The sequence below is a fragment of the Lutra lutra genome, chromosome 8, assembly GCF_902655055.1.
Source record: "Lutra lutra chromosome 8, mLutLut1.2, whole genome shotgun sequence".
Taxonomy (NCBI): domain Eukaryota; kingdom Metazoa; phylum Chordata; class Mammalia; order Carnivora; family Mustelidae; genus Lutra; species Lutra lutra.
The window spans coordinates 56638753-56666040 of record NC_062285.1 but is presented as its reverse complement, the minus strand read 5'-3'; the positions used below and the strand labels follow the sequence as shown (position 1 = coordinate 56666040).

The 27288-nt window shown below is 45.3% G+C and overlaps 1 protein-coding gene across 2 annotated transcripts in view; it reads left to right on the top strand.

Moving 5' to 3' along the window:
- The window catches only part of ACVR1B (activin A receptor type 1B), a 34435-nt gene that overhangs the window by 1723 nt on the left and 5424 nt on the right, over positions 1-27288 (top strand). For both annotated transcript variants that reach the window (XM_047740892.1, XM_047740893.1), the window contains 6 exons: positions 15767-16006; positions 16825-17073; positions 20257-20487; positions 23029-23196; positions 24483-24639; positions 25868-25992. In XM_047740892.1, the coding sequence (XP_047596848.1) occupies positions 15767-16006; positions 16825-17073; positions 20257-20487; positions 23029-23196; positions 24483-24639; positions 25868-25992 (1170 nt within the window). The remainder of the gene's footprint in view (positions 1-15766; positions 16007-16824; positions 17074-20256; positions 20488-23028; positions 23197-24482; positions 24640-25867; positions 25993-27288) is intronic.

Here is a 27288-nt window from a genome sequence, read left to right as displayed (position 1 = left end):
GTCTTTGTTCACTGGCTAATGCTTCTGTTAAGCACCTCGTGTGTGTTCCTGGGTCTTGCTGCTCTGTGCATGGGTAATACGCCGTGGGGTCTGATAAACATGTGAAGGTCTACGAACAGGGACTGACAGTTGGGGTAAGATCGTGCTTTTCGTGAATAATGTCTGCTGGGCCTTATTATGGGCCATGTTTTTGGAATGTGTAACATAATGTTATTTCTCTAGTAGGATAGTAAATAAGGAGACTCAGCCATCAGGTTTGTCATTTTCTATGTGTCTGAATAAATCTTTGCATTCTTTCCATAGAATTTTTTATACTGTCCCTAATACAGTTAGGTTTTTAAACAGCTATTTCCCTGTTGATTGGGTGTAGTGTCTGGGGTTTTTCTTGTGGTGAGCCTAGTTAAGAATGTTTAATTGGTAATCCAGCTGGTTCTGAATAGGGCAGAGTTCATTTTTTGTAACCTTCCTAAAATGGATGTTTGTTAGGGTGAGGATGGGTGGGCATAATAGGGAGTTAGTTTCTTTTTTTGGTAAATTGGAAATTAGGTTGTGTGTCCAGCAAACATTCTCGAAGGCCTTTAAACTTCTTGGCCAGACGCTACAGTTTTTTCCGGGACACATGTAGTTGCCAATAGTGCATGCTACAGAGACCACTGTTGCAAAAGGCTTCAAGTAAAACGTCAGTTCTGGGAAAATAGAGGCTGTGGGATTAACAAGAAGTTGATTGCTTTCCTCCCCTGAGCTTCCTCTCTGTACTCCCCTAGGTGAGCTGAAGGAATGGCTGAGCCAGGCAACTCTGATAGCTGGTACTTGGACATGACATGAGGGCAACAAGGGATAGGTGTTCTATTAGTGCATTAGCTGCAGCTTAGTAAAAGGCCAGTGACAAGGAGAATGAGTGCCATGTTATAAGCAGCATCCATTTGATAAATATAACTAACTGGTTTTAAGGTCTCACTTTGGGATTTTCACATCAGTATTTAAAAATGTAAAGTTGCATTAGTTAGTAGTGGGAGAACATGGCATAAATTTCTTAAGACAAAAGGAGCAAGGGAGACGTTTGAGGTTCTGAAAGGAACAATTTAGATTTCTGTGAACAGACTTAAAAATATAATTTTAGGCCAAGTCTTATAATTTTGTTGAGTGGACATGGATTTGAAGTACAGTAAAAGTGAACTCCTGTAGAGAGAAAGAGAATCTCTGGTTGATTTTGTTAAAAGAGCTCCTGGAACAGATGTGATTAAAACATAATAAAATGGCTACTCTGGTTAAAGGTTGGAGCCAGATGGAAGGAGGAAGCCAGATCTCAGCCCCAGAACTTTGCTCCCTTACAGGTTGTCCTTGAACAAGTCACTTGCTTAACCTTTCTGTGACTGCCTCAGTTTTCCCTCTGTACAGTAAGGAAATAGCCTTTGTAGTTCTTACTGGGACATTTGTGAGACTAACTTACTGATAGCCAGTTGGCTGGGAGGTATTTTTAGATACAGTTTCTGACTTCAGGGAACAAGCAATGTTGGGTTACTTTTTATCTTATGGAATGGAATAACATACTCTTGGGATTGATAGAAGCACCGCAAGCCACAGTGTGGTTAATTTCTTCTGATTTGTGCATTTTTTTGTAGACCGTTTCAGATTTCCTCAAGTTAATTTCTGTCTTTTGACAGGCTCTTACATCGTAGACCGGGCAGCGTACCTGTGCTAATCAAAGACAGTCTGGAGGGAGTGACCTGCTTTAGGTTTTATTGGTTTGGCAACGTTTTAATTCTTACGCAACTCTGAGTATGTTTATGGCACTATGTAAATGTTACATAAGAACATGGAGGCTGAGAGGTGGCTGGAATGGTGCCTGTGAACACAGGAAGGTTAGACTGAGGACTTCATCCGAAAGGACCTTGGGAATCTGCAATCAGCACAGGAAGAAACTGCACTTCATTTTCCTCTAAAAACCTTTTTAGAGGATTGTGTCTTTCAGGTGGACTGCCATGTTATAAATAGGTTTATTCTCCACCGGTGAGCTAATTGTAACCTTGCTACCAAAATATGAATCAGTAAGTGAGGAGCTGAGGAGCCGTGCTGCTGCTTTCGGCATGTCCTGTCGAAGTTGCTTGTTGCATTTTGGAACAGGAGTTGAATTGCGTTGCTCTCATAATAACTCAGGAGTACAGGGTGTTGAGGTGGAATGGAATTCTCAGTTCATGGTGCTTTAGATCTTCTTTATTTTTGAAGGTTAAATTAGAATACCAAAGTGGTTCTTTTGTTTTAATTTCGAAATCCTTATTGTTTACTGTTCAATTTTTGCTTGGGGCAGCGGTGAACATTAATTCTGGAATCCCACCTCTTTGTCTTGAATTCTTGTGTTATTTGTCTGTTATAGTAGGAGTTGATGTAAGAGGGTCTTATCTCATTTTCCTTTCTGTGTTTATGAAAAGGAAATCCTAGAGTCCTCTTTCTCATCCACCCCTCTGACGCTGGAAGTGCTGCTAGCAACCGTAGCCCATCAGTTCTGCCCTGACTGGGAATGCTGAAGCCTTTGAAGGAATGGGCTCCTCAGACCCACAGTCTGATCTGCATTTCTCCCCCTCGGTAGACGCCGCCTCTCGTGGCCAGGTTCAGATACCTACCTACCTGCTCCAGGCTTTTGCTCTCAGTGTCTCTTGCACATGTGGCTTGACCTGAGCTTGGCTCCTGGAGGTACCATCCCTGCTCCTGCCTAGTCTCTCTGCCTGCCGGCTTCTCCATCAAGGATAAATGTAACACCAAGCAGAAATACTATTTCAGAGTGTATCTCTCTTTCCCTTACTCAGTAGAGCTGCCAGCATTTGGTTGAGCCGTGAAGTTTGCGTCCCAGACCATCTGACCTGCTGTCTGGGTTTTGGAGACAGTGCCACCTCAGGCAGCTCTGGGGATCTTTTTAGTTTCTTTCTTCTCTCTCCACTTTATCCTAAGCCTGCATTTGTCTTACTAAATATTTTGATTTTAACATAATGAAAGTAACTGCCCTTCCCTTTAAAGTGTCAATCACCCCTGATATTTGTACAATTGCATGTAGGAGATTTCTCTATTCATTAGGTTGGGTATGTGCCTGGAATGGTTCTTGGCTTGGGGAAATAACCCTGAGAGAATGAGATGGGCAAAAATCCCTAAGTCCCTAACTGTCATGGAACTTAGAGTAGCAGTGGCTCAGACTGAAGATAAATAAATAAACACAATTCTCAGTCTTAAGTGCTCTGGAGAAAATAAAACAGAATGATGTGCTACAATGTGCTGATAGCTAACATTTCACATCTCTCTCAACTTCATTGTTTCATCTGTAAAATGAGGCTAATATAGTCAAGTGTCACTATTCGTGGTACTTATGGTCTGTAAAGTTGCCTGGAACACTGGATTAGCAAATACTGAACCACTGCTCCTAGGGAAAAGATGGGATTAGGTTCCTGTGAGCCAGTGGTCACCACCTTTTCATTGACAGATCAGTACATAACCCTGCTATGTGTGTGTAATAAGACACCTTATTTAATATATATTGATGCTTAATTAACCTTGAACTTAAGGCCAACAGCACTATTGTGCAAGCCTGAATGACACTTACCTGATAACATGTATTTTACTCTGCGAGGCACATCACTGTCTCTTTGAGCTTGGGAATATTGGAGAGCATTTTAGCGCTATTCTTAGGGGCCATTTTATTTTATTTTATTTTTGAAGATTCTATTTACTTGACACAGAGAGAGACAGTGAGAGCGAGCGCAGGGGGAGTGGGAGAGGGGGAAGCAGGCCTCCTGCTGAGCAGGGAGCTGGATGCAGGACTTGATCCCAGGACCATGACCAGAGCTGAAGGCAGATGCTCAACGCCTGAGCCACCCAGGGGCTCCTCAGGGGCCATTTTGAACAGCAAAATTTCCACCCACCAACAGGCAAGTGTAAAAAAAGTGAGAAGCATGGCACAGAGTATACTATGAAAAGAACACATACTTACAGTATGAAAGCTGAAACAAGAAGGCAGAGCATTGTCCCCTTGTTCCCCATCAGTGGGGGACATATGCATTGGGGACTAACATTTTTTTACCACTCTGCATATGCCTGTGAATGACCATGAAAGCACTGAGAGTATTGATTTTGGGGTTACAGATAAACTTTAATGAAAATGGAATCTGTGAAAAATGAGGATCACCTGTATTTTTTTAAAGCCATACAGATCATTGTGGCAGGGATAAAATTATATGGAATTCCAAGGATTCCTAAATCGTTTCACTGAACCAGAATTTGAATATAGAGAGAGGTCCCATTTCTAGCCTGTAAATATAGTCACCTGAAGTAAATATATATAAGTATGTATATATAGTGGTGTTAGTGATATATAGATGTGTAGTGATCTAAGTAGATATATAGTGATCTAAAGATTCCTTTAACACATATTTATTGAGCACCTACTATGTGCCAGGTACTGTCATAGGTGCTAGAGATACAACAGTAGGCAAAAGGACATCACATGCCTCCTTCGTGAAGCTTACTTTCTGGCAGGTGAAATAAGCAATAAATAAAATATAAGGTGGGCGCCTGGGTGGCTCAGTGGGTTAAGCTGCTGCCTTCGGCTCAGGTCATGATCTCAGGGTCCTGGGATCGAGTCCCGCATCGGGCTCTCTGCTCAGCGGGAAGCCTGCTTCCCCCTCTCTCTCTCTCTCTGCCTGCCTCTCCGTCTACTTGTGATCTCTCTCTGTCAAATAAATAAAATCTTTAAAAATAAATTAAAAAATAAAATAAAATATAAGGTGATTCTTTCTACCACCACCCACCCTCTGCTCCCTCCCCCCAAGAGTTCCTCCTGCCTTTGGATTATACCACCTTCCAATTGTCAAACACCAATCTAGGCATGCCTTGGAGGGATTTTGCAGATGTGATTAAGGTCCCAAATCAATCCGTCTTCAGCTAAGGGGATAGACCTAACTAGGTAGCTCTTCGAAAGCAGTTTTCACAGCTGATTGCAGAAGAGGAAGTCAGAAATGCTCCAGCTGGTTTGGAAGAAGTAAATATCCATGTGTGACCTACCCATGGGGCCACATGGCTAGAACTGTGGGCCAGCTCTGAGAGCTGAGAGTGGTCCCTGGCTGTCAGCAAGGAGGCAAAAGGGGACCTCAGGCCTCCATCCACAAGGTAGTGGAGTTTGCCAACAACCAGCGAGCTTGAAAGAGGTCCGAGCCTTGGAGGAGAAGGCAGCCCTGGCCAGCACCAGTCACACTGGGCCTGGACTTCTGACCTATAGAAACTGAGATAGTAAATAAGTGGTGTTTTTTAAAGTGAGTGAAGGTGAGTGTGTGTGTGTGTGTGTGTGTGTGTTGGCTCAGATGAATATGTGAGGAGAAGGAAAACAAGAAGGGAACTACCCGAGAGAGAGAGAGAGAGAGAGAGAGAGAGAGAGAAGATTGTGTGTGTGTGTGTGTGTGTGTTGGCTCAGATATATGAGGAGAAGGAAAGCAAGAAGGGAACTAACTACCCAAGATAGGCTCAGGGAGACTTGAGACCTGGTACCCAGCCATGCTATTGATGGACCTTGCATGTGAAAAGTCCTTTGACTACATATGGCCTTCACCTACTGCCAGTTCCCTTTTCCTAGATAGTTGTGAGTGAGTGAAGGAGAGAGACTGTGGGTACTATGGAGATAAGTTTTTTAGGTAGTTACAGTGTTTGAGCTGAGGAATCTGAACTGAAGCATATCTTTTTTTATTAAGTAGTCATGGTGAACCTGCCTTGCCCTAGATCTTCATGTGTTGTCTTGGTGTACATTTGTATATTACATTTTATAATTGTGGTCCATAAGATTGAATTGTGTTCATTTCTAACATCCAGGAGCAAGCTGAATGGTGAGAGAGATACTGAGGAAAAAGTCTGTCCCTGCCCTTAAGAAGTTTACACAGAGGGGCGCCTGGGTGGCTCAGTGGGTTAAAGCCTCTGCCTTCGGCTCAGGTCATGATCTCAGGGTCCTGGGATCAAGCCCTGCATCGGGCTCTCTGCTCAGCAAGGAGTCTGCTTTCCCCCACTACCCGCCTGCCTCTCTGCCTGCTTATGATCTCTCTCTCTCTTTCAAATAAATACATACATACATACATACATAAATAAATAAATAATCTTTAAAAAAAAAAAAGAAGTTTACACACAAATGGACTTTTCTTCTTTTTGCTGAAACAACCACAAGACTAGGAAGAGTTTAGACCCTTCTCATGCAGTGGATAACAGTAGTAATAAAGGCATCTAAACGCTTACTAAATACTCAGGTATGATGCCAAGGACAGTTATTCTCTGCAGCTGCTTTGAGCAGTCTTATCCGCATTTTACAGATGAAGTACTGGGGCACGGTGAGGTTCAGTGGTGGGCTCGACGTCTGTCAGACTCCCAAAGCATGTGCTATAAATCCTGTACTCTACCATATCCTGTGAGGACTGTGAGAGTAATTTTCTAACCAGCCTCTGTTTCTAGTCTCTCACTTGTCGTCCTTGTCGTCCATTGTGTTGCTGGATTTAACGTTGGAGGGTATGCCCTGCGTCTCATGATTCCAGTGCTTTCATGTGGCCTCCAGTATCAACCCCAGACCCCTTAGCCTGGCATCATGTTGCGTCTGATCTGGTCTCATCTCCCTTACCATCCTTGTCTCTGGCTGGGACCTTGCATCTGTCCGTTCACCATGGACCTAATATGCCTTGTGTGTTGCTTGGCCTCAGCCTTGTCTTAGCCAAAGTGACCATCCTCCAGTGTGGGACCATCTTTGTCCTCTTGCCTTCCCCTGGTCCATAGTTCCATCCTCTCTGCTCTTTTCTTTGGTCCATCTGCTCCTCCCACTCTCCCAGCCTCTGCCCCCTAAAAATGGATGCTCAGAACTGGCTTATTCTTTCTATGGCTTTGTCCTGTCACAGAGCCTTGCACATTTTAAGTACTTAATAAGTTGTTTAATTAAATTCATTCAGTTCTTTTCCATCCTCCCAGCAATATCCCAGGTAAGTAGTTCCAGTTCTGTCCTGCTGTACTTTCAGTCTCTCCTCTATATGGAGTTTTTAATCCTTGTCACTCAAAATGCTACAAACAGGGGCGCCTGGGTGGCTCAGTGGGTTGAGCCGCTGCCTTCGGCTCAGGTCATGATCTCAGGGTCCTGGGATCGAGTCCCACATCGGGCTCTCTGCTCAGCGAGAAGCCTGCTTCCCTCTCTCTCTCTCTCTCTGCCTTCCTCTCCGTCTACTTGTGATCTCTCTCTGTCAAATAAATAAATAAAATCTTAAAAAAAAAATGCTACAAACATTTGTGAGTTACTTAGAACATGATAAGCTCTCTTCCTACCTCACCGCTTTCATCTTTGTTTTATTCTACCACCTACCCATTTTATTCCAGCCAAATGCACTTGATCTCAGCCTCATTAGTTTTATTCTCAGCCCTGGCTGATTTTTTTCTCCTTCATTGTCCCAGTTGCCTGAAACCATTCCTATTCCTCTTCTCACTCAAAACTGTGACGTACGCTGTTTCTTCTCCACTCATCCATAGGATGGTAAATAGGTCAGGAAGCAAATATAAAATACCACTCATAAACATCCTCCCCTGCCCTAATGAGCCACAAATATGTCTGTTTAAATACAACAAAGAGAGAAAGCAGAATGATTTTACATGTTCATTATAAACTGTAAGTAAAGGAGAAATACCAAGTTACTCCTAGATAGTCTGAATATGACCGCTGAGTCCATACACTTAGGTCCTGGGAACACTGGGCACCCTCTGTAGTAAGGCACCACTCATTCCAGTTTTACCTTGACATTCTCCTGGGCAGCAGGTGGGCCCTTGCTAAGATATTCAGGTACTTACAGTCAGCCATAAATTAAGTTGCAATGACAGGTCTCCTTAGCATAAACATCAAACGTCTCTTTTGAGTGAGAACAAAGCTTTCATTCTCTAGACCTGAGGCTTAAGGGTGAACTTGTTTAAACAGCTCTCTGGGGTTGGGTTTGTCTCCAAGTAGAATGTCAGAAAGGCAGTTGGTAGAATAGATAGTGTGGAGCTGGCTTTTCAAACACCTTTCTCTTATGCAAACCCCATTCCGAGACCTTTTCCCAGATTGGAATTAAATACCAAGCTTATCAAGTGTCTTATTGTTAAGTCTCTGGGTCCCCCCCCCCCCATACAAACAGCTTCCTTTATTAAGTCACTTACATGTTTTTCATAAGTGTGTTTTACCAGTACATTCTTTGGTTTTTTAGGTACCACCCAACTACACATGTAAAACTTGACTTTATTTTGGCTTTTGGATACTTGAGAGGTTTGGTTTGGTTTGGTTTTAATGTATTTTTAAGATATTTTTTAAAAATCTAATTTTGATGATTGTGAAGGGCGAAAATGTAACTTGGGTCTTTTTTTTTTTAACCGACCAGTAGCATCTGATTGCTTTACTTCTATGTTAGGTGATGTTTCTACTTAGGTTAGAGGTTTGGCTCCTGGCACATTGTCAGTTTCCAGTTACTGTCCCCCCTCACCCCTATCAGGGGAACCAAACATGACCTCTGTTTTGTAACAGTTTAGTGGCAGACACCTCCCATTTTTTAACCTGATTCAGGATTTTCCTAAACATTTTGGTAACTGTCTAGATCAGTAGTTACCTTTTTTCTTTGTCTTTTTAAAGCAGTGCAACTCTTTAAAGAATACAAAAGTAGAGGGGTGCCTAGGTGGTTTAGTCAGTTGAGCATCTGCTTTCAGCTCGGGTCATGATCCCAGAGTCCGGGGATCGAGCCCCACTACGGGCTTAGCGGGGAGCCTGCTTCTCCTTCTCCTCCCTGCTAGTGATCTCTCTCTCAAATAAATAAATTAAAATCTTAAAAAAAAAAAAAGAATAAACAGTAGAAACATATGTATAGCAGATAAAAGCCACTCTGGCAGAGCCCCCTTCCCTCTCCAGTTACTAGGCTGAGATGTATTAAACCCAGTGTTATCTACCAGGCACTGTGCTAGACACCAGTGAGAAAATGGCGAAGCAGCACAGGGCAGTGGCTCCCCCCTTGTAAGCTTAAAGATTCCTGGGACATCTTGGAGAGCATGGGGATTCAGGAAGAATACAGTCTGAAGAACGCTAGACCTCCAGGGTTTTTTCCCCCCATTTATGTATGTATGTATATATGTATGTAATCTCTGCACCCAACCTGGGGCTCAGACTCATGACCCCGAGATCAAGAGTCATGTGCTCGACCAACTGAGCCAGGCATCCAGAGGGTTTTGGTTTTTTTTTCCCTATGCATGTGTGAGGTGTTTAAATGTTTTTGTTTCATAATTGATATTATATTATACATACTGTTTTTGAAAGATGTGGTATTTTTAAAATTGTGGTAAAACACAGATAACAGAAAATTTACCATTTTAGCCATTTTAAAATGGACAGTTCAGTGGTGTTAAACACCTTCATAATGTTATCACCACTGTCTGGTTCTAGAACTTTTTCTTTACCCCAGAAGAAACTTGGTAACCCGTTAAGCAGTAACTTCCCATCCTCCCTCCCACTCTACTACCCAGCTCCTGACAACCAACTAATGTGTTTTCTGGTTATTTAATATAAATGGAATCATACAGTATGTGTCTGCTTTCACTTACACAGTGTTTTTAGGGGCACCTGGGTGGCTCAGTCATTAAGCGTCTGCCTTTGGCTCAGCTCATGATTCCAGGGTCCTGGGATCCAGCCCCTCATCAGGCTCCCTGCTTGGCAGGAAGCCAGCTTCTCCTTCTCCCACTCACCCTGCTTGTGTTCCCTTCTCACTGTGTCTCTCTGTCAAATAAATAAAATCTTAAAAAAAAAAAAAGACCATGTTTTCAAAGTTCATTCATATTGTAGTGTGTATCAATAGTTTATTCATTTTTATGGCCAAATACTCCATTGTATGAATATACCACATTTTGTTTTTCCGTTCATTATTTGGTAGACATTTGGTTTGTTTCTACCTTTTGACTATATAAATAGTACTATTATGAGCATTCATGTACAAGTTTTTGTTTGAACACTTGTTTTCAGTCTTTTGAATGTATACCTAAAGTGGAATTGTTAGGTAATATGGTAATTCAACATTCAGTTTATGGAGGAGCCATCAACTATGTTTTGCAGCAGCAAAACATTTTATGATCAGTGGTGTACTAGCAATGTATGAGGGTTCCTGTTTCTCCGAGTCTTCACTAACGCTGGGTATTTTTCTTTTTCTTATGAACTTCCTAGTGGGTGTGAAGTGGTGTCTCATTGTGGTTTTGATTTGACTCTGCATTTAAAATTCATTTGCATTTGAGATAATGTTGGGCATTTTTTCATGTGCTTGTTGGTCATTTGTGTATCTTTTTTGGAGAAATGTCTGTTCAAGACCTTTGCCCATTTTTAATTGTTTTGTGTTGTTGAGTTATGAGTTCTTTATGTATTCTGAGTACTAGGCCATTATTAGATATATGGCTTGCAGATATTCTCTCCTATTCTTTGTATTCTCTCGATACTGTCCACTGAGGCATGGAAAGTTTTAATTTTGTTGAAGACCAGTTTATTTTTCTTTTGTCCCTTGTGCTTTTGGTATGCTATCTAAGATACCATTGCTAAATCCAAAGTCATAAAGCTTTACTCCTATTTTCTAATTTGAAGTTTTAAACTTATATTTTAAACTTATATTTAAAATATAAGTTATAACTTGTATATTTAGGCTGTTGATCCATTTTGAGTTAATTTTTACATGTGGTGTGAAGTAAGGGTCAACTTCATTCTTTCACATCTGCATATCCAGTTGTCTAGGACCATTTGTTGAAAACTAGGCCTTCCCCCTCTCCCCCGCCGCCGAACAGTCTAGAAATTCTTGTCAAAAATCAGTCGATCAGAAATGTATAGGTTGGTTTCTGGACTCATTTCTGTTGCATTGATTTATGTGTCTGTGTTTAATGCCAGTACCACCCTGTTTTGATTGCTGTAGCTTTGTAGTAAGTTTTGAAATCAGGAAGTGTGAGTCGTCCAACTTTGTTCTTTTTTTTCCCCAAGATCATTTTGGCTCTTCGGACTCAGAGTTGAAGTCTTTATACTACCCTAAGGAAGCTGTAGAGGGTTTGGATAAGGTCCAAGGAAGACTAATTAAAATAATCATGCCTTGTAATAGGCTATTCTTATCAGTTTGGCCTATCTGATGGAGGCTGTCATCTGGAAGGAGGAGGGCTGAGAGGCAGAAGTCGTGAAGGGGAAGGGCTGCGCAAGCTGGTTTGGGCAGTTCATTGTGGATACTGCAGACTTAGAAGGTGGCCCAGTGAGCTTTGGAAGAGGCAGGTTTAGCGTACCTGAACAGGACAGTGCCCCATTCTGGTACAAAATCAGTGAAGCTTTATATCCCCAACGGGCGATTAATGTAAGCTACAAGTCATAAATACTGTAGCTTTAAGATGTTTTAGAACATTTGTTCTAAATCTACTGTCTTTATCTACCAGGACAGATGTGGATGTTTTGTGGTTTACCTCTTACCTTCCAAGGTTGGGCCACCACCCTGTGCTGTCCCATACCCGGTCCCCTGGAGATGTGGTCTGGGGCAGAATAGTGGGCTGAGTGGCCAGGAGCTTATGCCTGTATGGTGGCTCTTGGGAATTCCCATGAGCCACACCCTTGCTAAGTGTCCTCCCAGTGGGTCAGAGAGAGAGAGGACCCAGCCCCAGTGCCCTGCCTGTAGTGAGGTTGTCCTTGCTGAGACCTAGCAGCCTCAGTGCCTCCATAAAGTGCAGCTAGACAGACGCTGTCCAAGTTGGGACTTGTTGGTCTTCCTCGAAACACAGACTCTCTCGTGAATCAATTTTCCTTCTTTATCCTACCACAGACCGCCTTCTGATCCTATTTTGGAGCCACATTCAAATCCTGCTTAGGTGGTTTGTTTTTAGTTAAGGTTTAACTGACTTGTTAATAACAAAATGCTGTGCTAGTGAGAAATTTGTTCTGGCCCCCTTTTTTTAGTGGGGGAGGGGCTGAGAGAATCCTAAGCAGACTCCACACCCCCAGCAGGGAGCCTGACGCGATGCTCCATCCCACAACCCCGAGATCTTGACCTGAGCCGAAATCAATAGTTGGGCGCTTAAACAACTGAGCCACCAAGGTGCCTCCTCATTCTGACCACTTTTTAACTTGGTTGTGTCTCGAGTGATTTTGTTACTCCTCTGTGATTGGTTTTCCAAATTGTGTTATTTCTACTACATAACTCCTTGGTTGTGGAATACAGAGAGTTTTAGGTATATATATATTTTGTGTGTGTGTGTGTGTGTGTGTGTGTGTGTGTGTGTGTAGACTGATTTAACCTGATGAGTCACTATGAAGTAGATTATAAAGGGCTATTAGCATTCATTAGTCCAGATTTAACTTTTCAAAGAAATCGGGGTTAGGTTTCTGATTTAGTGAACTAGTACATTTACAGTAAATTCAGATGTTTTTATAACTTTATTGCTTATTTTGATAAATGAATATTAACAGAAGACTAGCCCTAACGTCTGTCTTTAAAGTTCAGGAGAAAGTGTATAAAATTTAAAGCAGAACTTCCCAGTGTTGGATCAGTGATCCAAACAACGTGAATTTAAAAACAAACTGGATTCAGATTTCAGCTGGAGGATTTTAGAGGTCATTTAGTTCGTTACCTTCTTTTTGATTAATTGTGAGGAAAATGAGGTTCAGAGAGGTGAAGTGACTTGCCCAATGCCACACGGCTAGTTCCTGGAAGAGCTGAGGCTAGCATAGCAGTTTCTTGCTGTGCTTGCTGTGGTCTTACTGTAACTTGCCACTTCCTAATTAGTGGTTAAAGAGACGTTGTATGTGTGCATGCCTGAGTGTGTGTCTGTTTATGTTTGAGTCTTACATTTAGAGGAGAGAGTAAAGTCGATTGAGCACCTACTTGCCGAGCTCTTTTTAAAATATATTATTTCGTATGGTTCTTGCATAGTCCTGTAAAGCGATTATTAACAGTCCCACTTTACAGATTAGGAAACCGGGGTGCAGGAAGGCTACTAACTTGCGCAAGGTCATGTGATTGGTGTTAGAGCTGGTATTTGAGCCTTGGGTCTTTCTGACCTACTCCTGCCATCATAACCCTGCTGTAGCTCAAGTGGTAAGTAACTGAAGCCTTTTTAGGGGTGTGGGCAGTGGTGATGGTTATCTTAAAGATATATCTGTTTCAGACTTCTCCCTCACTCTGTAAAATATATAGAGGTACCCAGATGTGTGCAGAGAGAGTCCTTCTCCGAACACTCATGCACTTAGCGGATGTTTGGCTAATCTTCATACCATCTCTGTAAGATAAATGGTATTTTCTGGTTAGGTGGCTGAGGCCCAGATAGATTCAGGGACTTGCCTAATTCCTTATCACAAACCCACATGGCCCTGCTCCCAGTTCCGTTCTTCATCCCGTCTCACATAGATTTCACCACTTTTGTTCTTTCCTGTCTTACACCAAGATTGTTTAAGTACTTCCCAAAAATAATGAGCCACGTGTGGGTGTGTTCGTTCTCCAGAATGAATCACTGTGAAAGAGGCCATGAACCAACGAAGGGAGAATAAGTATCTGGAATCAGAGACTCTCAGCTCTCCTGTCTGCTAATTGACAGACTCTGAAGTGAGCTTTTTTTTTTTTTTTTTTTTGCCTTCTTAAAAGGCGGCTATGGGTCTGGCCTGTGTGTCCCACTGTGCTCAGAATAGCCCTCTTGGAGTTGTTCGTTTTCCCTTCTTGTTTCCCAAAATAGCCCCAGTGCTGTTCTCTTTGCTGGATGTCAGGGCACATGTACTGAGAGGTGTGTGCTCCATGGGGAACCCCTTTGTGCCTCCATGTCCTCCCTGACACAGAGGGGAGGGGCGTCAGCTTCCTTGGATGGCCGGTCAGGACTCCAGTGTGAGTAAAAGGTTTGGGTCGAGTATTAAGAAGGATGCAGAAGTAAATTTAAGTTAGCAAGAAGAATAAAAGAGGGAGCAAAAAGAGGTATTTGGGGGAAAATGAGGAGGTTTCTTCGTCTTTCTTGTGTCTAAAAAGGGTTGGAATCGAAGTTTAGGAAGAACTTATTTTTAAAAATTGCTTTTATGATTTGGATTCTAGTCTAAAGGGACCTGCTTTAAACTTCCTGCCCTTAAAATAGAACACTATCCTCACCCTTCAGCAGGTAGCTGCGTGTTTTGGAATTTCTCCCAGAAGAAAGGGCTCTGATCAAAGGCCTTACGTGAAGCCCCGCAGCGGCCGCGTACCTGTCAGTGTGCGCTCCCCTTTGTTTCTGGGCGTGGGAATGGCCAGGGATTGCATCATTTATAGAGCCTGAGGAAGGGGGCTTGGGCACGGAGATATTTAGAATCTGTCTTTGGAACTGAAAAGCTGAGAGATGCCTTCCAGTGTCTTGCAGGAAGAGACAAAGATAGACTGTTTACAGCGTGAAGGGGTGAGTTACAACAGGCTAGGTTTTCATGGGATTGGTCATAAACGTCTCTTCTCTAGGGGGCTTGGTTTGAATATATTCCCACTTGGTATCCAGATAGTAGTCAATGAATGTCCAGTGTGGGACTTGGGTGGGCTGCCCCCTCCATTCCCTATGGGCGAATGCTTCATTCAGCACCGAGTCCCAGCCTAAGTGTCCCAGCCGCGCTCCTGCCCGTTCCGAGAGGTCAGGGCTGGGTTAGGCTCATGGGAGACAGTGTTGGGGAGAACCAACTGCTGCTGTCTGTGCTATTCTTGTTAGATGGATAAATAAAGGATTTCAGATTCCAGGGCAGCTGAACTGGCTTTCAGAGGCGCCAAATTCATTTACACTAATTTCCTGTCAATAGTGCAAACTTATGTATAAAACACACCCAGCAGAACTCATTAGTCCCAGATATGATTGCACACACTGCCTATTGGGGGGGGCACACGTGTGTGTGTGTAAAATATATTTACATATATTTATATATTTTATATATGTGTATATATTTTATATACATATATAAGATTTTCAAGGGATATCCAGGGACCTTCCAGAGTAGGTTTAATTTTGAACACTTTTTATGCATCGGCTCATTTGATCCTCCCAATAACTCTATGAGGTAAGCATTAATATTATCCTCGTTGGAGGTTATTCTTTTCGCCCCTCGTGAGAGGTGCACCTGCCATGGACCAAAGGGAGAAGAAGGATATTGGACTAGTGGGCGGGAAGCTTTTCACGGGAAGTGATGGTCAAGCTGAATCTTAAAGGATTTGTGAGAAGTAGCCAGGAAAAAAAGCATTGCAGCAAAAGAATGTGTGAGAGCGTGCTGCATTCAGAAAACCGTGGGCCTGCCTGGTGTCGGAGAAAGGGGATGGAATGATGAGCCACCATCAAGTGAGGCAGCCTGTGTGGCTTTGGATGGAGGATGTAGGGTTGGGGCAGGAGGTGGTGTCCTGTCTTCTCCAAGGGGTGGGTGCCTTCCTCTCATCCTCAGGGATCTGTATTTAAAGGAAAACTTCATTCCCAGCTACAGAATAATGTATGATGAGTCTAAGACAGAGTTCAAGAGGTGGTTTCTCTGTTTCTCACGGGCATTAGATAGGGCACTTAGAAGAAAATGGTGGAGCTTGGAAGCTGGGTTTCTGAGCTGAATAAGCAGGTGAAAAGTTGTTGCTCCCATTGATGGTGTCATCTTTCGTGCCCTGTCTGTTTAAAAGCTCCTTATTTGGGAACATCAGGTGTGCTAAAGGATTATATGCTAAGTCTGGGAAAGGACCTAGGAGGAGATCTCCCCATTAATGTCTGCATACTCCCCAATCTCCTGCAGCTCTGCAGTGTGCATGTACCAGCTGCCTCCAGGCCAACTACACGTGTGAGACAGATGGGGCCTGCATGGTTTCCATTTTCAACCTGGATGGCATGGAGCACCACGTGCGCACCTGCATCCCCAAAGTGGAGCTCGTCCCTGCCGGGAAGCCCTTCTACTGCCTGAGCTCTGAGGACCTCCGCAACACCCACTGCTGCTATACTGACTTCTGCAACAAGATCGACCTGCGGGTGCCCAGTGGTGAGTGGACAACCTTGTTGGACTATTGGCTTATCCTGGAGGTCGGGCACCCCCATCATCTTATCCTTTGCTCTTTCCCAATGCCTTTGTTTGGCCATAGGTGAAGGTACCTTTTTGATGTTCTCCAAGGTACAAGGGGATGGGATTCCTCCCCAGTCGGGTCTGTGGACAAGAGGTCGGGGGTAGGCAGATGGTCAGGGTAGTCCCAAAGGGGAAAGCCGCATTTTGGCTGCTGGCTGAACAGCTGTGGGCAGCTGGTGAGGAATGGGAGAGCCAGGGAGGGGTCCCCACGGGAAGGTATGGAGACAACCCTTGAGCTCTATGAAGGCGGGTGCGGGCCGAGGGTGATGGCAAGATGGAAAGAGAGACCGGGGTTGGAAAAGAAGGACAGCAGTCATGGCTGAGAAGTATTATTAGCTGGCACTCCTTTGCAAGTGTACCGTATTGAAGGCATTACTGGGAGAGCGGAAAAGGAGGGACTTAAAGCTGCAGGGCTTAAAGCAGCTGTTACGAGTGGAAGAGCAGAAGCTGGCCTCCATCTGGGGTACTGAGGCGGGATAGTCCCATGAAATGCTGCAGATGACAGAGTGGATTGTGAGTCGGACTGTTGGAAAGGGCTCCTCCATTAGAGAAGACTGCATCTGAGAGCACTGGGCAGACAGACAGCCCGGTAAGACCAGGGAGGTCAAGGGCACCTTGAACACAGGCAGAGGGAAAGGGCATTTTTCACGTGGAGGGAGGTGTTGGGGACAGATAAGGCCAGAGCTTTCCCCTTTTTTTTACGGTGTTCTTTCCCTCTCCTCTCTCACTTGACCCAGGTCACCTCAAGGAGTCTGAGCACCCTTCCATGTGGGGCCCTGTGGAGCTGGTGGGCATTATTGCTGGCCCAGTGTTCCTCCTGTTTCTCATCATCATCATTGTTTTCCTTGTCATTAACTATCATCAGCGTGTCTATCACAACCGCCAGAGACTGGACATGGAAGATCCCTCGTGTGAGATGTGTCTCTCCAAAGACAAGACGCTTCAGGATCTTGTCTACGATCTCTCCACATCAGGGTCTGGCTCAGGTACCGAGTCCTTCAGCAATTATGTCTGTGGTTGGTCTTTGTTACCGGTTCCCAGCGGGATAGACCGTTTATGAAGAAGGCTGGGTGCTGTGCTTGTCTCTGCCAGCATGAAAGCATTTGGCTTCCTAATTCCCCTTCTTTTGGAGTCTGATATATAATAAGATAATGGGTCCACAGAAAAGCTTTCATTCCCTGGGATTCCAAAGGTCAACTGCAAAACTCTCCATTCCAGAAACCCCACCTCTCTTCAAGTCTTGTAACTGTACATCTATTAAAATTCACCTGGTTCCAGCTGAGCAGTGGAGTGCTCAGTGGAAGGGCCCCTTTGGAGAAACAGGAGTGTGCCGGGTTTCTGTGAGGTGGTGATAGCTAATCATTGATCTCCGAGCAACCACAAGGGGAGTTTAAGGACACTGAGTAAAGCTGAGAGCTGGGGTTTGGTGAATCATTGACTTGTACCAGTTGCCCAAGGGTTTTTTGGTGGGGGTTACGTAAAGGCAGCCTGGGCTGGCAGCATGGGATCTGTACCATTTGTTTCCTGCACGGCCTGTTGGTAACCGAGTCTTTCTTAGACGAGGGAATTGACCGGAACCCTGGACCTTGGTGGGAGCCTGGAATTCAGGATAAAGGGACTGGGGTTGCTCAGGTCTCAGGGCATAGTTCAGCTAGCTGTTAGATGTGAAAGGAGTACCAAAGAGTCTTTTTATGAAGACAACCATTTTAGTGATGGTGGTATTTTGTCCTTGTTAAAAAAAAAAAAAATCATCTGCAAAGGACTCTATTGCCATTCTGGCTAAAACATACAGAATCATATTGTGAGAATTTTGTGTGTGTTTACGTATGTTTCCTTGCCATGTGACAAAGACTATTGTTCCGTAGGGAAATTATGCCATCAGTCATGGCCAGACATTCCTCCTTGAACACAAGGAATACTTTGAGCTGTGACATCTCCTGAATTTCAGTGGTTTTGCCTTTATTAAGCTCTGCAGTAGAGAGTGCCAAAATGATGGATATATTTAAAAGCTGCATATTTTTAGGAAGAGAGAAAATACATGTCTTGTTCTTTGCTGAAAGAGGTAGGGCAGTGGTTAGAACTGCCTGACTGACTCTGCGACTTGATTTGCTTTCACAGGAGGGTAGCTCAGGTTTTCTGGAGTCCTTTTGGAGATCAGAACTAGCCGAGGCTAACGAAGGTCCACGGTCGTAACTTAGTCCTCTGGAGTAAAATTATTATATTAACGATTTCTCCTTGTTCAAGTCCCTTCTTAATTCCAAATAAGCAAAGCTTTGAAGGTGTTGGCCTTTTAATACTATGGTTTTTAAAGTGATAAGTGTTCATGTGGCTTTCAGTTCCCTTCAGCATGTACGTGTTGAAGGCTCTCTGAGTGACACAAGGTAAACAAAGATGAAAAGGGCTGACCCAGGATCAGATAGAAGAAATGGGGATTGCTGGGAAAGGGTCTCATGGGGGAGGTGCATTTAAAGGGGCCTTGAAGACGGAGTTGGAGGTTTTATGAGAGGTAAGAGGACAGGGAACATTCCAGGCCAAGGAAAACCCCTTGAGCTAAAGGAAGGCACAGAAGCTCACCATGTGTTCAGGGGACAATACAGAGACAGGCATGCCCTGCCCACACTGGGGCGTGGGGACTGGCAGCACAGCACGGGTGGGCAGGACCTTGGGTGCTGTCCTTTATCCAGTAAGGCACGAGGCATCTCCCGGAAGTTTTCATGTGGCAAAGTAAACATTCATGTTTTCCCGTTGAAGGAATTCTGGCACTGGTGTGGAGGGTGAATTCACTCATTCACCAGCCCCCCCATTAGGGAGGGCAGGGTGAGGCAAGGCTGTGTGTGGGTGTGCAGGGCAGGAGGAGGAAGACAGGGGAGGCAGAAAGACCAGTTGGGGAGTCTTTTAAAGAAGGGCCAGAACTGGGCGCAGGGGGATGGAGAGGAGGGGTCTGATGTGAGAGACATGTTGGTGGTTACAGAGTTGTAGTTAAAAGCATAAACTTCAGGGGGCACCTGGATAGCTCAGTGGGTTGAGCCTCTGCTTTCAGCTCAGGTCATGATCTCAGGGTCCTGGGATCGAGCCCAGCATTGGTCTCTCTGCTCAGCAGGGAGCCTGCTTCCCCCTCTCCCTCTGCCTGCCTCTCTGCTTACTTGTGATCTCTCCGTGTCAAATAAATAAAATCTTAGAAAAACAAAACAAAACCATAAACTTTGGGAGCAGGCAGTTCTAAACTTTAATCCCTTCTTTGCCACTTGCTGCCTGTATGAGTTCAAATGAGTTACTTAACTTTCCCTTTTGAGCCTTCGTTTTCTCATCTGTAAAATGGGGATAATAACACCATCTACCTTATAGGTGGTTGTGAGGAAATGAGATAATTTATCTAAAGCTTTATCATAGTTCCTGGTGCACAGTAAGCCTCCAGTAAATGGTATTCACATCCACAGGACTTAGGGATTAATAACATGTTTATTTGGTCTGGGAGAGGATGTGAGAGAGCTCTGAGTCAGTCCTGATGGTAACTGTGATTGGATAGATATGGAGACTACTGAAGGGGGCAAATGAAGCAGTAAATGAGCCCTGCGAAAGACAGTAAAGTTACTCTTAGAATAAGTGTGGGTTGTCTCTTGTTGCGTATCTGGAGCTTGACCAGTGAGAAGAGCTTTGGAGAGAGGTGGGAACCTTGCCTGCCTGACCAGTTGGGCTTTCATGGGCCACACAGCACCGCCCTCTAGTGGCTGTAGAGCGGAGCTGCCTGAGGCACCCCCAGTCCTCCAGCGCTGTCTTTCCTCTTCTCTGCCCTCTTTCCTCTTCAGTTAGCATAAAGTCCTCTTGTGGACTGGCCCACAAGAGGCCGGCTGCAGAGTTGGTAAATCTGGTCACACGTGTACAAATCTGTCACCCATACTAACTGAAAGGAAAATTTGCTTAGATAAGGCGCAGCTAATCTTGTGCGTTTCCGTTTCTGTGTCCACTCACTGCCAGTCGCTGCCTGGTTTAGCCTCTGACCGCTCACCTAGCCATGGTGCAGGGGCAGCCACAGCTGTCCTTGGTCCGTGGATGAGGGTGGATTGGAGGCATTGTGTGGTAATGGCCTTTCCAGTGTGGCAGTGAGAGTGGGAGTTGCAAAGTTCAGCGAATTTTCAATATCTGCCTTCTTTCCATTCTTTGGTCCACAGGGTTGCCCCTTTTTGTCCAGCGCACAGTGGCCCGAACCATCGTTTTGCAGGAGATTATTGGCAAGGGCCGGTTTGGGGAAGTGTGGCGTGGCCGCTGGAGGGGTGGTGATGTGGCTGTGAAGATTTTCTCTTCTCGTGAAGAACGGTCTTGGTTCCGGGAAGCAGAGATATACCAAACGGTCATGCTGCGCCATGAAAACATCCTTGGATTTATTGCTGCTGACAATAAAGGTAATGAGCTGGGTTTGGGTACGGGGGGGTCCCAGAGCCAGCAGTAGCCCCAGAGGGTGGGGGTCACTGGGGAAGTTGAACGGCTATGGGACCGCCTTCGAGTTACTCCCATAGAAAGAGAATCCGAATAAGCTGACAGTCCTTCCAACTTTTCTTCTATGAGAAGCTTACACCAAAACCCAGGCTCTTCAGCAAACAAAGTTATTAAGCAGATAAACAAGATCAGCCCCTCACCCTGCCTGCTTACTCTACATTCCTAACACCCCTTCCCCTCACCTCTAGTGTAGTCCCGGCAGGGGCTCCAGTTAATTTACCTTGAAAATCACTGGAATGAAGAATTGTGACCTCACCCCCTGCCAGGGCAGGAGAGCCCAGAAAAGTGTGTGGTCCGTGTTCTTTGATGTAATTGGCAGTGGCCACACGTGTAGTGGAGCGGGCAGCACAGCATGGGTGACCTGGCTTCCCACAGAGTGTCACCTCCTCATGGTCTTCAGGCTCCGCTTTTGGTCGGCTTGGACCTGGGGTCGCTTGGTTCCTCCTTCCTCTCCCTTCTCATTTTCCTTTAATTTTGGAGTCTCTGTTGTGTGGCCAGGCATATCCTTGTTTTTGAGGGCTTCACTGACCAGGAGAACAAGAGGTTAACGAATAGTTGATTCTAGGAATTCTAGGAAGCTAGACTCTCATAGCAATCGATTAGCTAATCGATTAATCTAAAGCCAATCAGTCTAAAGCTTTTCCAGTGAGCAAAAATTGGGAGTGAGATGGGGGTCAGGGAGGTCCCACATGAGCTTGATTGAGGCCAGGGTGTCAGGAGTCCGTCAGGAAGAAGAATCAGTGGGAAGGGCACTGCAGACACACATGTAGAGGTGAGGGGTGTCTGGGACCCTGCAGGTCACATGGGTGGAGAGGCTGCCACCGCCAGACTGTGAAGGGCCTCCTAGAGAGCCTTACGGTTTATTCTGAGATAGTGGGGAATACTTGGCATTTCAGTCATTAATTCACTAACAGCCATTGACCACTGTGGGGGGAGACCTCTGCCAGCTGCTTCGATCATCACAGGGAGCAAATCGTGGGCCTTGTCCTTGCAGCTTCCAGAGAGGGGGAGGCAGGCATGTGGGCAGGTAGTGCACCTGAAGTCGGAAAGACCGGGAGGTGTTTGCTTGTGCATTTGAGAAGAGTCGCCCCGACAGCTGTGACACAGGCTGCTCCCATGACATGGCAGATTCTAGAAGTTAGTGTCTCCAAAGCCTGCAGAAGATGCTAAGTATTTATTCTTCCTTCCTAAGACCACAGCAGACTGCCGATTTCTTGCATTGCTTGGGTGGGGGGGGATTGTTATATGGCCCCAACTGCCCCTAAGTGGAAGAGGCTCGGACTCAAACATGGGGGAAGAAGGGGAAGAGAGCATGTTTATTCCCTCTGAGTAAATTATGCTTTTTATTTATTTATTTTTTAACAGCAACATCTTTTGAGAGCACTTCAATTTTACATACAGGTTAAAGGCTCAGAAGATGTCTTCCCTTCCAACTTTGACTTACTGCCAGGGTCCTCCCAACTTCAGGGCTGGTTGGAGTGCCAGAGCAGTTTGTTGGGTGGGCTCCTTGTTCACAATCAGAGAAGCCAGAATTGGTGCTGTTCCAAAAGCCACTCCCTGTATTGATTCTGGCAGCCCGTGTGAATAGGGGTCTGGCTGTAAAAACTCACATTAGGGCCAAGGGAGGAGGAAAAATCGGACTCCTTCGCTTTTGCCTTTTTAGCATGATATATATTATATATATGTATAGTATGGTGTCCTGGAACTGGCACCGGCCTGGAATTTGGAGATCTCAATCCAATTTCCAATCTTCCTATTGACAGCAGCATAACCTAATTAGATTACCAGCTTTGGGTTTTTCTTTTTCTCCTTCCTCCTTCCTACTACACACTGCCTCTCATCCCCTACCCCCTAGAAAAACACGTGCTGTCCACCTTCCATTGCTCTTCTGGGGATAAGGTGACCTTTCTGCAATACTTGGAATTGTGCTCTTCATGCACTGAAAAGCATTTTTTTTGTCTGGAATATAAGAACACACTAAGGAGCTCTTTGCTCTTCTCCCAGAGAGAGAGAGCTCATGACCTGGAAGGAGCAGTGGCCTGAGAGGAAGCATTAGGGATGAGCCAGCTGGGGGGGGCTGGGCTGTGCTCACAGGCTTGTGGAGCACAGAGGAGGGTCTGCGAAGCCTTCCTCGTTGGCCACAGCGGGTGCAGCCAGTCACGGTCTAATGAGTAGATGAGTAGGTTGTGTTCAGACTCTGACAGCACCTGCCAGAAATAAGGGAGCCTGTCTAAGAAAGAACATCATTCTTCTGTCCTTCCTGGACCCCCACACTGGTAAGCAAGTATAGATGAAACGGGTACAGAGGGGGAGCCTCAGGAGGTGTGGAGGCCACCATGAAATCAGGCGTCTAGTTGGGAGCTCATGTTGTTCGCCTATTCTTTCCTGCTTTAACCGTTTTGCTGGTAGTTGTGCCTCTTCCAGAACTCCTCTGTGGTTCTCTGCAGATAATGGCACCTGGACACAGCTGTGGCTCGTCTCAGACTACCATGAGCATGGCTCCCTGTTTGATTATCTTAACCGATACACGGTGACCATCGAGGGGATGATTAAGCTGGCCTTGTCTGCAGCTAGTGGGCTAGCACACCTGCACATGGAGATTGTGGGCACCCAAGGTGAGTGGACCCTGCCAGAACGCCGGGAAGTTGAGTAGACTTTGGAAAGCCAGTACCATCCAGGTTTAGTTTCCAGAATGCCTTTTTCCTGAGGTGGTTGGAGGTGGGCCTCAAGAACTGTGGCCCAATCTAAGGGAGAGAGGTTTTGAGTTTCCCTTGAGAACAAGAGGTGTCTCCAGTGGGGTCTTTCCACCTCTGTCTTTAGAATTCCCTCAGGGCTCTGGAACATAAAGTTTCCATTGTTTGTCAACGGCTGGCCCGGCATGATTGCTGAGTGGTGAGCTAGTGTTGTGTCATCCCCGAAGTCTCCACACACATGTAAAAGAATGGAGCCCAGAGGAGAAAGGGAGCTAGGGCAGAGGAACACAGTTCACTAAAGTCATGTCACACATTCGCTATTTGGGGACAGTTGGCTTACAGACTGCGTGGTGGGTTAGACACTGGGCTTTTTCTAACCTGGGAAGGTTCTCCTGGAGGAAACAGACCTCGAGCTTCCTTGTGGGTTGACTGTGATATCAGCTCTTTGGGGTATCATGGTTCTTTTTTTTCTTTTCTTTTAAAGATTTTATTTATTTATTTGACACAAGTAGGCAGAGAGGCAGGCAGAGAGAGAGGGGGAAGCAGGCTCCCTGTTGAGCAGAGATCCCAATTCGGGGCTCGATCCCAGGACCCTGAGATCATGACCTGAGCCAAAGGCAGAGGCTTAACCCACTGAGCCACCCAGGCGCCCCTGGGGGATCATGGTTCTTGTCCACGTTGTGGGTGTGCTCCCTAATTTCTGGTTGACCAGGGCAATGGCTCTTGCTGGCCCTGACTGGAAACCAACCATTAACATGTGATCCTGCTCCTAGCCCCTGTAGGGCTTCTGTGTGACAGTACCATGTGACAGTAGCAGGCCTTCTCTTCGCCTCTTTGACAGTGAGAGTCTAGCCAGTACAGCAGTTCTTCTTGGAATTCCTTTGCAGTTCTATCCTGGAGTATATCAGTTCAGGGAAAGGAAAGGAGGAGGAGGAATGAGAATCACTAATGTGCATGTCCTTCTGAGCTCTTCACTTACCCACATTAATGCGTTTCGTCCTCACATAGCTGTCAAGTAAGGACTGGGGTAGCCTCACATTGTGGATTAGAAGACAGAGGTGCAGACAGGTTAAGTCGCTTTTTAGGGTTACGGGGTTAGTGGAAGGCAAAGCCAGAAGTAGGACCCACACAGTCTGGCTGCGGAGTCTTAGGCTTTTAACATGTATGCTCTCTCTATATAAAGATCCATATTTTCTTTTCTCTGCCAGGGAAGCCTGGAATTGCTCACCGAGACTTAAAATCAAAGAACATCCTGGTGAAGAAAAATGGCATGTGCGCCATCGCAGACCTGGGCCTGGCTGTCCGCCATGATGCGGTCACGGACACCATCGACATCGCCCCAAATCAGAGGGTGGGGACCAAACGGTAGGAAGGCCTTGGGCCTCTGCCTTTACCCTGCCCTTGTACCGAGGCGCGCATGAGCGCCCATCTCCCCATCTGCAAAGGAGAAAGAGACATAGATGTGGAGGTGTGGCCTTTGCTCTCCCGACAGTGGAAGCTGAATCAAAGCCCCACCCCGTGCACTGGAAAGCCATGCTGGTTGCCTCCAACAGATGCGAGTGTCGTGAGCCTGGCTCTCAAGAACCAGACACACGTAGCTGTTCTTGGTGTTGGGCAGGGGAGGCAGCAGAGCGAGAGAATCTGGAGAAAGATCTGAGAGGGGGCAGGCCACAGCCTTGGCTGGGGCAGGGAGGAAGAATGTGTAGTCCCAAGGGTGCTTGTGCTGACACAGGGCTATGTTTGCTCTGGGGTCAGAGCAGGTTTGCCTGCCTCGAGCAGAGGTGACCTAGGGTGGAGAGTGGGGGCACCTTTAGGATTATGGGTCTGCTTCCTGTTTCATACAGAAGTGAAGGAAGGAGTAAGGAATTAGGATTGTAGATTGATTTCATGAGTTGGAAACGGAGTGGTCTTGTAATGGGACAGAAGAGGAGATCTATTTATCTGCCAGATTTCAGTGAATTTGACTCAGGTGTGCTGCTGCTTTCCTCCTTCCTCTTGACCTGTATGAGTACAGCTACCTAGGCCCCAAAGTGTGAGGCCTGAGGTGACCCCCCATTGCCCTTCAGGTGTGGGGACTGCTAAGGGGTGAGGGGAGTGGCTCGAGTAGTACTACTTAACCAAGGAAGACTTTAACAATCACCTAGAATTAATTTCATTTTTATCTGTAATTAGGCAAGATAACAAAAGAAGTTCAGAGTGAAATTTAAACTCAACCCATCACTGTGGCTACATTCAATTAAGTCCAAGACCCCAGTGACCACCAGATGTTATGGGTTGTTACTGCCCTGTGATCCACAGAACAACTACTACTGTCAGGAAATCAGAACATGCAAAACACACTTACATCTCGATGGTTAAAAAATAGAGGTACAAAGAAGAGCAGCCTAGTATCACCCAGCCCCGGCTGAAGTGTTTAGATTCAAATCCAAAACATGGGAGTTTGCAGTAAAGAGAATTGATCACTTCCTGCTCCCCAAGGAGCATTCTTGGGGTGATGCCTTTCTACATTCAGAGGGCCCCTGAACCACTACTTGAATTTAAATGAAGAAATCATCGTTTTCTTGGCGTGATCTTACTTCCTTTGCTCTTGCAGATACATGGCCCCCGAAGTGCTTGATGAAACCATTAACATGAAGCACTTCGACTCCTTCAAATGTGCTGATATTTATGCCCTCGGGCTTGTGTATTGGGAGATTGCTCGGAGATGCAATTCTGGAGGTACCCTTCTTTTTTGCCTTCTCTTGCTCCCCCATGCCAGTCCAGCTTGCCGGATCCATTGAGGGTGCTCACCTGAGGGGGCTGGTGTTTCTGTGTCTCCTTTCTCTTTACAACCTATTGGGTGTCTAGTGCCAGAGCCCGTTACACCTCGGGTCCTCATCAAAGATGAGGGAATCTTGGAGGTGATTGTACTAAAGGTGTGTCGACTCTGTTGCATAGTGCTTTTTACAAAATTATATTTATTTTTTAAATTATTTTTATTTATTTGAGAGAGAGAGTGTGAGTGCGCTAATGGTTCAGGGGTTGGCAGAGGGAGAGAGAGAGACTCTCAAACAGGCTCCATACCCAGCCTGGAGCCCAACTCAATCCCAGGACCCTGAGATCATGACCTAAACCGAGATCAAGAGTTGAATGAATGCTTAACCGACCATGCCATCCAGGTGCCCCTGTAGAATAGTGTTTTACATTGTAGTAACCATTCTGGAGGCTTATTTGGCTTACATTTTTGTTTGTTTGTTTCTTTTTTTTTTTTAAACACATTGTCCTTATCCTCAGAGTTTGGGAAAGCCCCGGGCAGGAATAGCCCAGGACTAATGCAGGGCTTCCCTTTCCATGAGAGGCAGGGAGTATGTTCTGACACCAGCTCTCAGGCCATAGTGCTGATCAGATAATGGTGGTAATTTCTGAATTTGGAACAGAAAGTTTATTAACATACAGGATTTTCTCAAAATGAGTTAGGTTTTTTATTCTGTAATTGTTTCTTACACCTTTAGCATTTGCACTGCTCCTCTATATCAGAATCCAGTAAAAGGTAGTATCAGATCTAGCAGGAAACATTTTTTTATCATTAGCTTAGTACATCAGTATTATACAATGACTTCTAACTTTTCTGCCATGTGAACAAATTCAGGAACCACTAGAATCTTTCCCTCAGCCATTTGTCTCTGATGTAAAAGATTCCAGGTCAGTGGAAATGAAATAAATTAAAATTAAGTGAACTTAAAAGAACTGGTAAGTCTTCCAGTGGAACGCTCTTCTGTTTTACTCACCTTCTCCGTCTCTTGTGTGTTTGGGAAGATTCATATTATGGAGCAGGCACCCAGGTATTATTCATGGAATTGCACATATAACATTTTTAAAAATTTATTTTTAAAGCAAATTTTACCCCCCAGCCCCCAACATGGGGCTTGAACTCATGATCCTGACATTAAGAGTCGTGTGCTTGGGACGCCTGGGTGGCTTAGTTGGTTGAGTGGCTGCCTTTGGCTTGGGTCATCATCCCGGCGTCCTGGGATC